The 11,109-nt window shown below is 40.5% G+C and overlaps 1 protein-coding gene across 1 annotated transcript; it reads right to left on the minus strand.

The window, feature by feature from the left end:
• Positions 1–1,473: 1,473 nt before the first annotated feature.
• Positions 1,474–9,709, minus strand: LOC114565801 (zinc finger protein 148-like). The gene is made up of 5 exons (XM_028594054.1): positions 9,123–9,709; positions 6,243–6,339; positions 6,040–6,115; positions 5,694–5,955; positions 1,474–4,062 (listed from the first exon to the last, which is right to left on the minus strand). Exons 1-5 carry the CDS (start codon positions 9,411–9,413, stop codon positions 2,683–2,685), a joined length of 2,106 nt encoding a protein of 701 aa, XP_028449855.1. The 5' UTR covers positions 9,414–9,709; the 3' UTR covers positions 1,474–2,682.
• Positions 9,710–11,109: the final 1,400 nt, after the last annotated feature.

Raw genomic sequence — 11,109 nt, forward strand, 5'->3', positions numbered from 1 at the left:
CTATCAGGATACTATAATCACCCTGGACTAGCAGATATTCCAACATTTCAGTGTTTCGGCCTGGCCTATCAGGATCTACAGTATATATTGTGAACAGATGACTACCCAGTGATCAACTGTACTCTCACCTTGCATCATCCCTCTCATAGCTTGGGATAAATGCTGCTGTTGCAAAGAAACCTTGGAAAGGGAATTGACTGAAATGTATGTCATCTGGATTTAACAGTAGCCTATGCAGGTTTTTATGCTAATGTTTTAATGTAGTAAAAGCTCCCTACTTTCTTTTAAATTCTTAATAATCTAAGAATTTATGTAGCCTCCTAAATAAACAAAGTTTGTACCTACCATACAGAGCTGTGTATTGGCACTACATGGGTCACGATTCAATATATTGCAATATATTTCGGCGATATATGTTGGGATTTTTTAAAAGTATTTTTAGAAAAACTAATATTTAAAAAATAAGACATGATGTGCATAAAAGTCAAAGAAGTTTACTTTAGGTAAACAATTCAGTACACAGAAAATCAAACTGCCAGTTTGGAATTGTGGTTCACAGGTTCTTAGTGAGCTCATTTTTATATGCTAAAGTAGGCCAAAGTTCAGCCATAGCTACATTGTTAGCTTCTAGCAAAAAGGCACTGTTAGTCAAGGACACTAGTGGTGCGTCTCAGCATAAGCCATCTAGCGGTAGGGGGTTTAAACACAACATAAATGTGAACCACTGTCTTACATAAATATTTTTGCACATAAACTGAAAATGTATTGCTAAATAAAATATTGCGATACTCAAGTGTATTGATTTTTTCTTACACCCTTAGTGCTGATGTCAATAGCCTGATGGTGTCTCATTCTTATTAAATTGCACACATCCTTCACTCTCAAATGTATCAGCACAACCTCAAAGTACCAAGGTTTGTAGCTCACTAAAGTCAAACGAAATTCCTTGTATTTCAGTTCTCCAGACATTAGTCCACATTTAGTCCAACAGTCGACATATCCAATCCACTCAGCCGCCTTGGGCTCAACCAGCAACAGGCTGACTCTTTCCCAGAGAGCAAAGCTGAAGAAGTTTCACCAACACTCAAGAAAAACTTGTTGGGTCTTGAAGTTAGCTTAAGCACCAGCACAGAGAGAGACAGACCGAGAGAGACAAAGAGAGAGAGAGAGAGAGAGAGAGAGAGAGAGAGAGAGAGAGAGAGAGAGAGAGAGAGAGAGGATGAACATGTGAGTAGGGGGGATTCGTTCAGGGTTTATGATCAAAGTGGGAATTTAAAAATTCAAGAACTGCAAAGACAGGGGAAAAAGTCAACTGTTCAATTGTTGTTTCTCCTTCAGCAAGATAAACCCACAGCAGCTCCAGTGGAGTTGGCCAGGGACCAGTTTCTCTGAGTAGAAAGTAGTAGACATGTGAATAACTAACCTTATCTTCCTTTACCACATTGGACAAAGTAAGAGAACAGACTCTCAAAATGGCAGTTGGACACATTTATTTTATATAAAAATCTGGGTATTTTGCATGTGTTTATACCATTTTCTACAAATTGCATATAGTTAACATCACTTGCAACTATGTAGTTAGTTTCTGTATGGTATGGCAATAAACGTGCGGAGACTTGAAACCTAATTGACAGGTAATTCAATACAGTGAAGACTTTATTTATTTATTAACCTGTATTTTTACTTCCTTATATACTTGTGTTCTAATACAGTGGCAAACAGGGACTATTTGCAAAACTCGCCTCAGTGGTGCATTCAGGGAAACTGAGGTCCGTGACAGTCCATCTTAATAAATGTATTATTATAGAACCATACCACAGCGATCGCGGAGCAGCGGGATGATTAAGACCGCACACCCACATCAGCTATGGTATCTCAAACTAGTTTCAAGGCTCAGCAAGCAGCTCCAAAATGGTCAGCAGCAATGTAAACACTACTATCTGTAGCTAATGGGCTGAACGATACAAAAGCATACGGTCCTTAAAGATGTTCTTTGACAATTCTCTGAGGCCAACAGTCCTAAACTTGGGAGTGTTGAAATGACTTGGGAATACCAAACGGTTACATGTTTCTATAAATTTGCATTGTGTAAAAGTACATTATCATTGAGTCTGATGATCTATTAGCCAACAGGTTAAATTGTTGAATAGTGATTTAAAAACAAAACATGTAGCAATGAATTGCTATTTAAATATTTCCCTACGGACTGACAAATCTCTCAAGTTACATAATAATGCAACTTTATAGCGAATAAGTAAAGATAGAAACTGCTACGGGGCCCTGACTTCATTTGAAAGTATAAAAGGTATTTTTAGCTTTAAGCTCACATTATTCTCACGTTACACGAATATAGCACACATTTCCCACTAAGAGCCTTTTTTTTCCTACATGTGGTGACCCACATTTTCCAAAGGTAACTTGCAATTACCTTTCCCTACACTCAGTCACTTTCTTATAATGCACCAAATACTCTCTACTAAATAGGTTTCCAAATAACTTGTGATTTACTGACTGACCCGCCATTACTGCACAGTAAAAAACTATTTCATTCAGAAAGACGCTGCCGGATGTTTGGTTTCTCATATTCCAAATTGTTTTCTACTCGAGAGATATCCATACGGGTTTCCATGGCTTCCTGCTTACACCAAATACATTTTTCAGCTCCGTGTGTTGGGAGAATTTTCAGACCGCTTGATTCTTTTTTGGTCTTCCTCTACGTTTCCCTGAGCTGCTCTGACTGCTGTATCTCTTTTTCTTTGTTTCTTCTTCTGGGTCAAAATCGTCGTCACTGTTATTTTTGGGCCTTCCTCTTGATCTCCCCGTGCTCTTCCTCACTGTCCCCTTCTCCTCTTCCTTTTCTGCCGAGTCAAAGGATATGTCACTGTCGGATTGCTCTGCCTCGCTTTCCTCATCGCTGGAACTGGTTTTCGTTAACTTCTGGGCCTTTGATTTTGCAGTGTTTAGACGCCGACCTGCTCTTCCCCCGGACTGAACCGAGCTGCCTGCTGCATTTCTCTTAGGCCGTCCTACGGGTCTACCGGTGCTCCTCCTGCTGCTTTTTTTTCCCGTACTCTCCTTCTGCACCTCCTCTTTTGTATCTGGTTTTTCTTTCACATTATCAAACTCAGAGTCTGTGTCTTTCTTAATCCCACTGTCCTCCGCATCACCTGTGTCGCTCGCCCTTTCATCCATTTCACCTTTCTTTCGTTCGCGTTCAGCGCTCGACGAGTGGTACCGCTGGACGTGACTCTTCAAGCTCACGTTGTGATTGAAGCTTTTGTCACAGTGCTGACATTTGAAAGGCCTCTCCCCTGTGTGCACACGCATGTGGGATTTCAGGTGGCTTCCCTGGTTGAAGCCACGCTGGCACACTGAACACGTGTACGGTTTCAATCCTGTGTGCACGACAGAGTGTCTCTGAAGATGATGTACATCCTTAAAGGCTAGATCACAAACTCCACATTTGTACTCCTTTGGGGTTCTGTGATTTGCCAGGTGAATTCTGCGTTTTGTATTTGTGGTAAATGTCTCAGGACAGTCGGGACATTTATAGGGATCTTTCCTGTCTTCGTGGATCTGCTCGTGTTTAAGTTTGTCCACCCTTGTTTTGAAGGGAGCGTGGCAGAATTTACATGGATGGTCATAGGTTTCATCGTGAATCCTACTGTGAACTTTCAGAGACGTCTTGGTAACGCATCGTTTGCCACATACGTTGCAGGAATAGGGCTTTATTTTGTGCTCACATGTGTGAGGCTTCAGGATAGTGAAAAAACGTCCACACTCGGTGCAGAGCTCATGAATTTGGAGGCCACCCGGAGAATCTTCCTCCTCTTCGCTATCCTGTCCGCTTCCATCTTCGCTTTCATCTTCGGTTTCCTCTTCCGAGTTCTTTGTGAGCTCTTCAGCCAGCAAAATATCCTCAGTTGGATTCCATTCCCCATCTGAACTCACCCCGCCATCATCACCTTCTTCTCCTTCACCTGACAGATCACTTTCTTCATCACTAAGGGTAACAATCTCAGAGAAAACGGTGCTGCTGAGATTGCCATCTGTTGGCACTCCCTGTGGGAAAAAAAAAAGACAATGACAAGAATGACTACCTAGCATAGGTAAAATGTTTCTGAGTCTATACAGCACAGAACAGTATAGCCAAATTCCCCAAAAGGAAGCAGGCAAGAGTAAACATTATGATTTATTATTCTAATTGAACTGAATTCTATATGATTAATCCGCAGTTGTGAAAAGTCCAGTTATAATACATTGCCAGTTTAGGAAAACGCTCTGCAGATACCACAGAAACCGGGCTCCAGACTAACTTTTTGCCTTGGTTGCACTGGTGCACCTAACTTTTTTATGTAGGTGTACTAGCACAAAATTTAGGTGTACCCAAATGTTTCCTCGCGTCACCATTAGCGCTGAATGACGATACATGATATATAGCTCTGTATTTTTTTTACAAAGTGGGCTAAATGTTCACAAGCTCTTTTATTAAAACAGATTGTGATTATAATAAAATGCAAAGACAGGGTTTCCTTTACCAGTTTGAAAATATACAGCTGCAATGCAAAGCTGCATGAAAGTTATCTGAAATAAATAGCCTAGGAGAGAAAGAGAGAGAGAGAGGGAGGGAGGGAGGGATCGATCGATCTATCTATCTATCTATCTATCTATCTGAGAAAGCTCCTTCACTTGTTTTCAACAACAATAACGGACTGATAAAGAGAAAGAGGACGCCTGGATAGCTCAGTTGGTAAATATAGAGGTTTGACTCCGACCTGCGGCCCTTTCCTACATGTTCCCTCTCTCTCTCCCCTTTCATGTCTTCAGCTTTCCTATCAAAATAAAGGCCGAAATCTTAAAAAAAGAAAAAAGAAAACAGACCTAAAGACATAGGGAGACAGAGGGAGAGAGGGGGAGAGCGATGGACTGAAGCGTTTTCTACTCACAGAGTGACCAACGCTGACTCATTACGAACGGATCGAATGCGCTTTAGCGGGTCAGCGGCGTTACACCCGTCTTGTGTAGGCTATGAAATGTCTGTATCGTCACTGCGCTGCATTTTTACTATGAACTATGATCCAGCAGGCTCCGTCTTACACGCTATTACTCAACAAACTGAAGTTAGTTGCATTTAATAACTTCTAATGCGTTTTTCGCCGTGGCGGCCGCAATAACCGAGAGTTACCAGCGGAAACACTGGTACCAATACAGATTTACCTCTCATACTTATACAATACTTACAATATACAGCTGTGTTAATAACAATTAAAACTGTAGACAAATGTCAGCAGTTTGGACCGGCGGCGCTGTGTCTCTCCATGTTGCCGTGTCTGAGTGAAAGGGGGCGGGGCTGCGCGGAGGAGAGATCATGACACAGGCTCGGCTTTACAGAAGGAATGGGTCATGTAACGCAACATTTAACCATATCGATATAAACGAGATCGCTTCGTTAGTGGAGAGGCAGCGGATGCGAGGACATTCGGTGCACCGGTGCGACCTAGGAAAAATCTTAGTCTCACCCTTACAAATTTTGGTCGCTCTCTAGAGCCCTGAGAAAGGAGAGATGATATGACACTTTACATTAGAGATTTCCCAGCAGCATCCTCCAGGGGCTCTGAAGTACTATGTTCTGAGGTCATTACACTAGAGGCAGAGCGTCAGGGTATGTTGTAGTATGTCTGACTAAGTCCTACCTGTTGGGTCTCTGGAGTTAGGTCTACTTCTACTACTTCTGTCAGGCGTTGGTCTTCAGCTGTTGGGACACTGGCATTGACTTGGCTTTTCCATTGGTTTCTGTAGTCACACTTAAGGCACTGTTGGTTCAAGATGATGAGCACCCCATGGGTGACCTTCTCCATCTGAAGCTTACATCCACATGATGGGCATTTGCGGCGGAACAACTGGAGGAGGCAGCGTTCATTCACAATACACTTTCCTTCCGTCAGAAGCGCAGCTCTAAAGAAAACCAATTCAAATTAACATTTAAAAAGCCAACCTAATGTAAAGTGTAAAGAAAACTTTTGAAAAAGTATAACTCACTTTTCCTTGATTAAATCGCCAGAGGGGACCGCATTCAAAGCATCTGGTGAATCTGACACCGGGCTTGCATGGAAACCTACAAAATAAAGTTCCGTTTTCACATATAAAGAAAGTTAGTTATAAACGCCCCCTTTATCTATAAAACACACTCACTCACTCAGTAACGCGTATATAACACCCTTACCATGTGTAAAATTTCTTACCAGTTACAGTAGGTTTTGCTTTTTCCGAGTAGGAAGTTGAAGTATTACACGGTTTAATGTCATCATGACAAGCCACTTCTGTGGTTTGAACAGGCTCCTACACAAATGACAAGAGTAAAAGCCTGTAGTTAAACAGCTAGATACAATACACTAAAGTTGTGTTTAGAAGTACCCTTGCAGTACTATGAGAACATGTTTGACTTAGCACCAGTGACATGGTAAATGCTCATCATACTCTGTGTGACATCAGCAGCCCTATAGGGCACCTGTCAGTAGAAGCAGTATTTAAATGACACACAAGATGTGATGTAGCACACAAATTTAAAAATATTTTAACATTCAAATATGCTACATGTTGTGTAACAGTAGTGGACAGAAAATCTGTATTAAAGGGGAACTATGCAGTTTTTTTTAGCTTAATTTACCTCCACTGAACAGCTTTGGAGTCATTGGAATGGTTATATGACTGTTTGAGTTGAATGGTGGTCGTCTCTAGGGCTGCAACAACGAATCGATAAAATTTGATTATTAAAAAAGTTGGCAACGAATTTCATTATCGATTTGTTGTGTCACGCAACTATTATTATTAGATAAAAAAAATTGAGTTGAGCGCGGAACGGAGCAGCACGGAGCGAAAGAAAAAAAGAACAGAGTGGGGGAGAGACCCGTAACGTTGTTCTGAAACACTCGGCGGAGGCAGAAAAATCAGTATGACCTAAGTCATCCAAGGTGTGGGAGCATTTCACACTAAATAAATTGAAAACGTCTTAATTGCAAGATAAGCAAAAGCCACACGGCATGGCACTGGAGCACCATGGTGATGATTGAGCACCTAAAACGTAAACATGTTGGAGTCCTTGATGAGGAGGAAGGGAGTTCAACAGCAGGGTAAAGTCACTACACTATCCTACTTCTGTTCCGGTCTGAAGTGAGGAACGTACCGTCCCTCCAGTAGCTCTTCTGGTGCTGCTGTTTACTCGTTATCCAGCTGACTAGCATGACAAGCTAGCGTTAGCTCGGTAATAACTGTAGTAAAGCAGGGGTGGTACAGTTTTAAAGACATGGTTTTATTCACTCGCCATTATTTTTTTTAATCGGTTGTCATGTATATATTCTGTGCTTTGTCCCATATCAGTTATTGTTGACAAATGTGTGTGTGTTGTATAAATGAACTTAACTTGCACTTACTACAATGATGGTAATAATTTAATGAATAAGCTGTGTGTGTGTGTGTGTGTTTTGTCTGTATCTTTGGGTTACTTACCTTTACACAACTATTAACTAAAACAACAAGTATGTATGTAAGTATGTATTGAGTTGATATAAATTAATGCTTTTTTGTTTTTTTTATCCGGGGTAAGCCAGCCTACACAAAGCGTACCTCCCATGGAGCCATTTTGATGCTAATAAGCCTTCCATTGACTGCCATTCATTTTGGCGCCACTTTGACAGCAAATAACTTTACATCTGAAGTGTTTAAAGACTCGGATTTGTCCATTGTTTATTTCTAAAGAAACTCCATTACCTTGTATCTCACGTTGTTGCTTATTTTATGTCTTGTTTATTTTTATATCATGTTAAATTGTTCATTCTATGTCTTTTCTAACTATAGAACACTTATTTTTTATTGCATTTTGCACCATGGGTCTGAGAGGACTGAAATTTCATTTGTGCTGTATGTCATGCATGTATAGCACATCTGACAATAAAGCTGACTTGACATGGCTCCATAGCAGACGTTTTTGTAAAAATAGGCTAATGATTGTGTCATAACCACGAGACTTTCTGTCGGGTAGTAGACAAATTACCATACAGTAGAGGAGAAGCTCGCAGGTAGTTTCGACTTACATTAACTATTTAAGTTTAATTACTAATGTTACCTAGCATTTTAGTTAGCAATAATTAGCCTGTGCCTATGTTATCTCCTTACATATACCTATGCTCTCCGTCTCTGTAAGATTGAGAATAATTGAGATGTCTCTTGGCACAGCTACCAGAAGACTTACAACTTTCAGACAGATTGCACACGTCACATCTACGTCGGCAAGCTCAATTTGCAGCTGCGCAGTTAACGCTCTGCCATCACCGGAAAAGTGCTTCTAATAGAATATACTTCACTGGTCTCCTTCGAAAACTCCTTTAAAAAATTTTTTTACTTTACAGTCTATGAGTTTTTCACACTATGGTCATGGCTGAGCCGGCAAAAAAGAGGCAGTTCTCTTAATACATCCATGGAGAGGAGTCAGACACAAGTAAACATAAGAGCTGCCAAATATCTATTCCGAAGCTGTAGGGGGAGCTCTATAGAGAAAACAGCGAAGAAATGGCCAAAACTGCATAGCGCCCCTTTAAATAAAGGATGTTGACTTGTACAGTTCAGTGTGATCATTGTGTCATAAAGTATGTGGATTGTTTATGTAAAATGTGCAAAGGGTTTTAGCTATTATAGTTATGACTCCTAATGTGTCTCAAATATGTGCCTCTGAAAAAAATTAAGTCAATTATACTGAACAAAGCACCTTACACATTTTGTTTTCTAAAAAGCAAACATGCAACACTCCTATAACTATGTACATGATTAAATTGACATTCTGATTTTATCCTACTTTATTACGGTTATTCCCAAAATCTTATTAATGAAAAAAAGCATTGTAAGTGCATGCTGTCTTTATGATTAATCACCCGTTATGCATTTGTTTACTAACATCAACAGCCGCTGAGAGCAGCTTTTGTAAATAAAAACAGTCTGCTAGGTCTGGAAATGCGAGACTAAACTAAGAATAAACCATTCACCTGAATTAGTTTGACATGTTTTACGATCCGGTGATGTGTTGAGAAGGTAGGGGGACGGGATAGTAACAGATGTTACAGCAGACTCACCACATAATGTGGGCTCTCCAGAGGTTCGTCTGGCTCGGACTTGAAACACAGTGATGGGACAGCACCGGGCTTTAGGTGGACCGCGCCAGTCCCTGGAGCCAGGTGTTCAAAGCAGTCTTCAGTAAAGTGTTCATTACAAATGGTGATATCAGTCCAGGACGATTCTTTAAGTCGTTGCCCGTTGACTTCGAAAAGGAACTGAACCCACTCCAGTCTCCTCTCTGGGTCCTCCGGTAACTTGAACCGTAGCGCACTGCGACGCCCCGAATCACATCCGACGACGGAGCACATCCTGGATTTAAGTTCTGTACCTTCACTTTTAAAAGTAGCCGGACAGTTTCAATGTTTACGGGGGACTAGAACACAGGCCTCGGTGTGGACTCTGCTATCTCGGCGTGGTCCCAAACAGCTAACAGCTAACAGCTAGTCACCTCTGCTTGGCGCGAAGGCTTGATGGGCGGGATTTACTAGCTGGGTTCGCGTGGTTTGGTATCAGGCGCATCCCGACCATAGACAGTATCGTGCAAAAGTAGTTACCCTCTGACTGAGAGAACCTTAATAAGTGTCCTTGCCCTCTAATAGGAAGTGTGCCCCTGGCATCGGGAGCGCGCATGCATTGAGTGACGATGGACCAACATTGGACCAACTGTGCTTCGATTTTACCTAAGGAAATTAAAAATAGAAGGGGCATTGATTATTTTATCGTTTTGTTATTGTTTTATCAATGAGGTTTTACTAAATAACACATTACTCATCTATCAAAATACATGCTTTTATTATTCTGTGCGCGCAATCGAACCTTGTAGGCCTATTATTCATTGCACTACTACAAAAAAAAGTCAATCATAGTTTTTTTATGATAGTTTGACAATCTAAAAATGTATTGTATATTGTATGTATATTAGGGTGACCAGTCACCCTAATTAGGCCACCCTAATACTGTTTGAAAGCTAGATCCATATGCTGTAATTCAACCTTTTGTGTGGAATTTGTTCATTCAAATACACAGTTGATACTGTAAAACCAAGATCACTGTAATCTGTTTAACGCATTGCTCGCCTCAATTACATCTACTCGGCTCAAACCTACCTTAAACTGAATGCAGCACTGGAAGCAGTTTTTTTTTTCTCCTGTAGCCTCATCCACATTTCCATTGCAAATGAGAGCCATAGCTTTGGATATTGTTGTAAATTATTCTCTATTCCCCCTCTAAGGGTAAACATTATTAATCATCATCATAATGAATTGCATTTATATAGCGGTTATCACAACATAAAGCGATTAAGGTACACGTCCTACCAGGTGGACATGCGTTCTGCCACAAAACGTATATCCCCTTTCTAAAATGTCTCTGCCCTACCATCAAGTATTTTATTTTGTTCACAAAAACTTTCTTAAAATTGGTTACTTGAAGAACCTATCTTTTCCACAACTTCTTTTGGGCACCATTTGAAGTCCCTCAAATAACCCTTTTTTTAATGGTTCTTTGAGAAACAGGTTCTTTGTGAAACCAGAAATTCTTCTTCTAGGACATCTCTGAAGAACTAAGCTTGGTTCCAGTTAAAACACTTATTTCTTTCACTGTATTTTCCCAGAAAAAGTTATAGTGGTATACACATACTTTCAGTTTGCAACAGAGGTGTCAAGTAACTTAAGTACTTACTTAAGTAGAAATTTTGGGTATCTATACTTTACTGGAGTAATTATTTTACAGCATACTTTTTACTTCTACTCCTTACATTTTCACGCAATTATCTGTACTTTCTACTCCTTACATTTTAAAATAATGGTCGGGCTTGTCATCGTTAAAAAAAACGCACACAAAAAATAAACAACCTATCTAGATAAATCGCGCCATCCGGATAGAGTGAATTTGATTGTGGTTGGATGAGAAGTATAAACATATACCATTTTGACACCCTATTGGTTTGTACGCAATCCATCGCAACCTGCACAGACCCGGTGCTAATACGCCACCAGTGCCTTA

The sequence above is a fragment of the Perca flavescens genome, chromosome 12 (assembly GCF_004354835.1).
Source record: "Perca flavescens isolate YP-PL-M2 chromosome 12, PFLA_1.0, whole genome shotgun sequence".
Classification (NCBI taxonomy): domain Eukaryota; kingdom Metazoa; phylum Chordata; class Actinopteri; order Perciformes; family Percidae; genus Perca; species Perca flavescens.

What these genes read in the sequence shown, in the direction of transcription:
- LOC114565801 (XM_028594054.1), bottom strand. Translation starts at nt 9,413, where the DNA reads ATGTGCTCCGTCGTCGGATGTGATTCGGGGCGTCGCAGTGCGCTACGG. An exon ending in AGCAAAACCTACTGTAACTG is followed by an intron (nt 6,116 to 6,242) that starts GTAAGAAATTTT and finishes TTTATTTTGTAG; the next exon opens with GTTTCCATGCAAGCCCGGTG. An exon ending in TAACTCCAGAGACCCAACAG is followed by an intron (nt 4,063 to 5,693) that starts GTAGGACTTAGT and finishes TTTTTCCCACAG; the next exon opens with GGAGTGCCAACAGATGGCAA.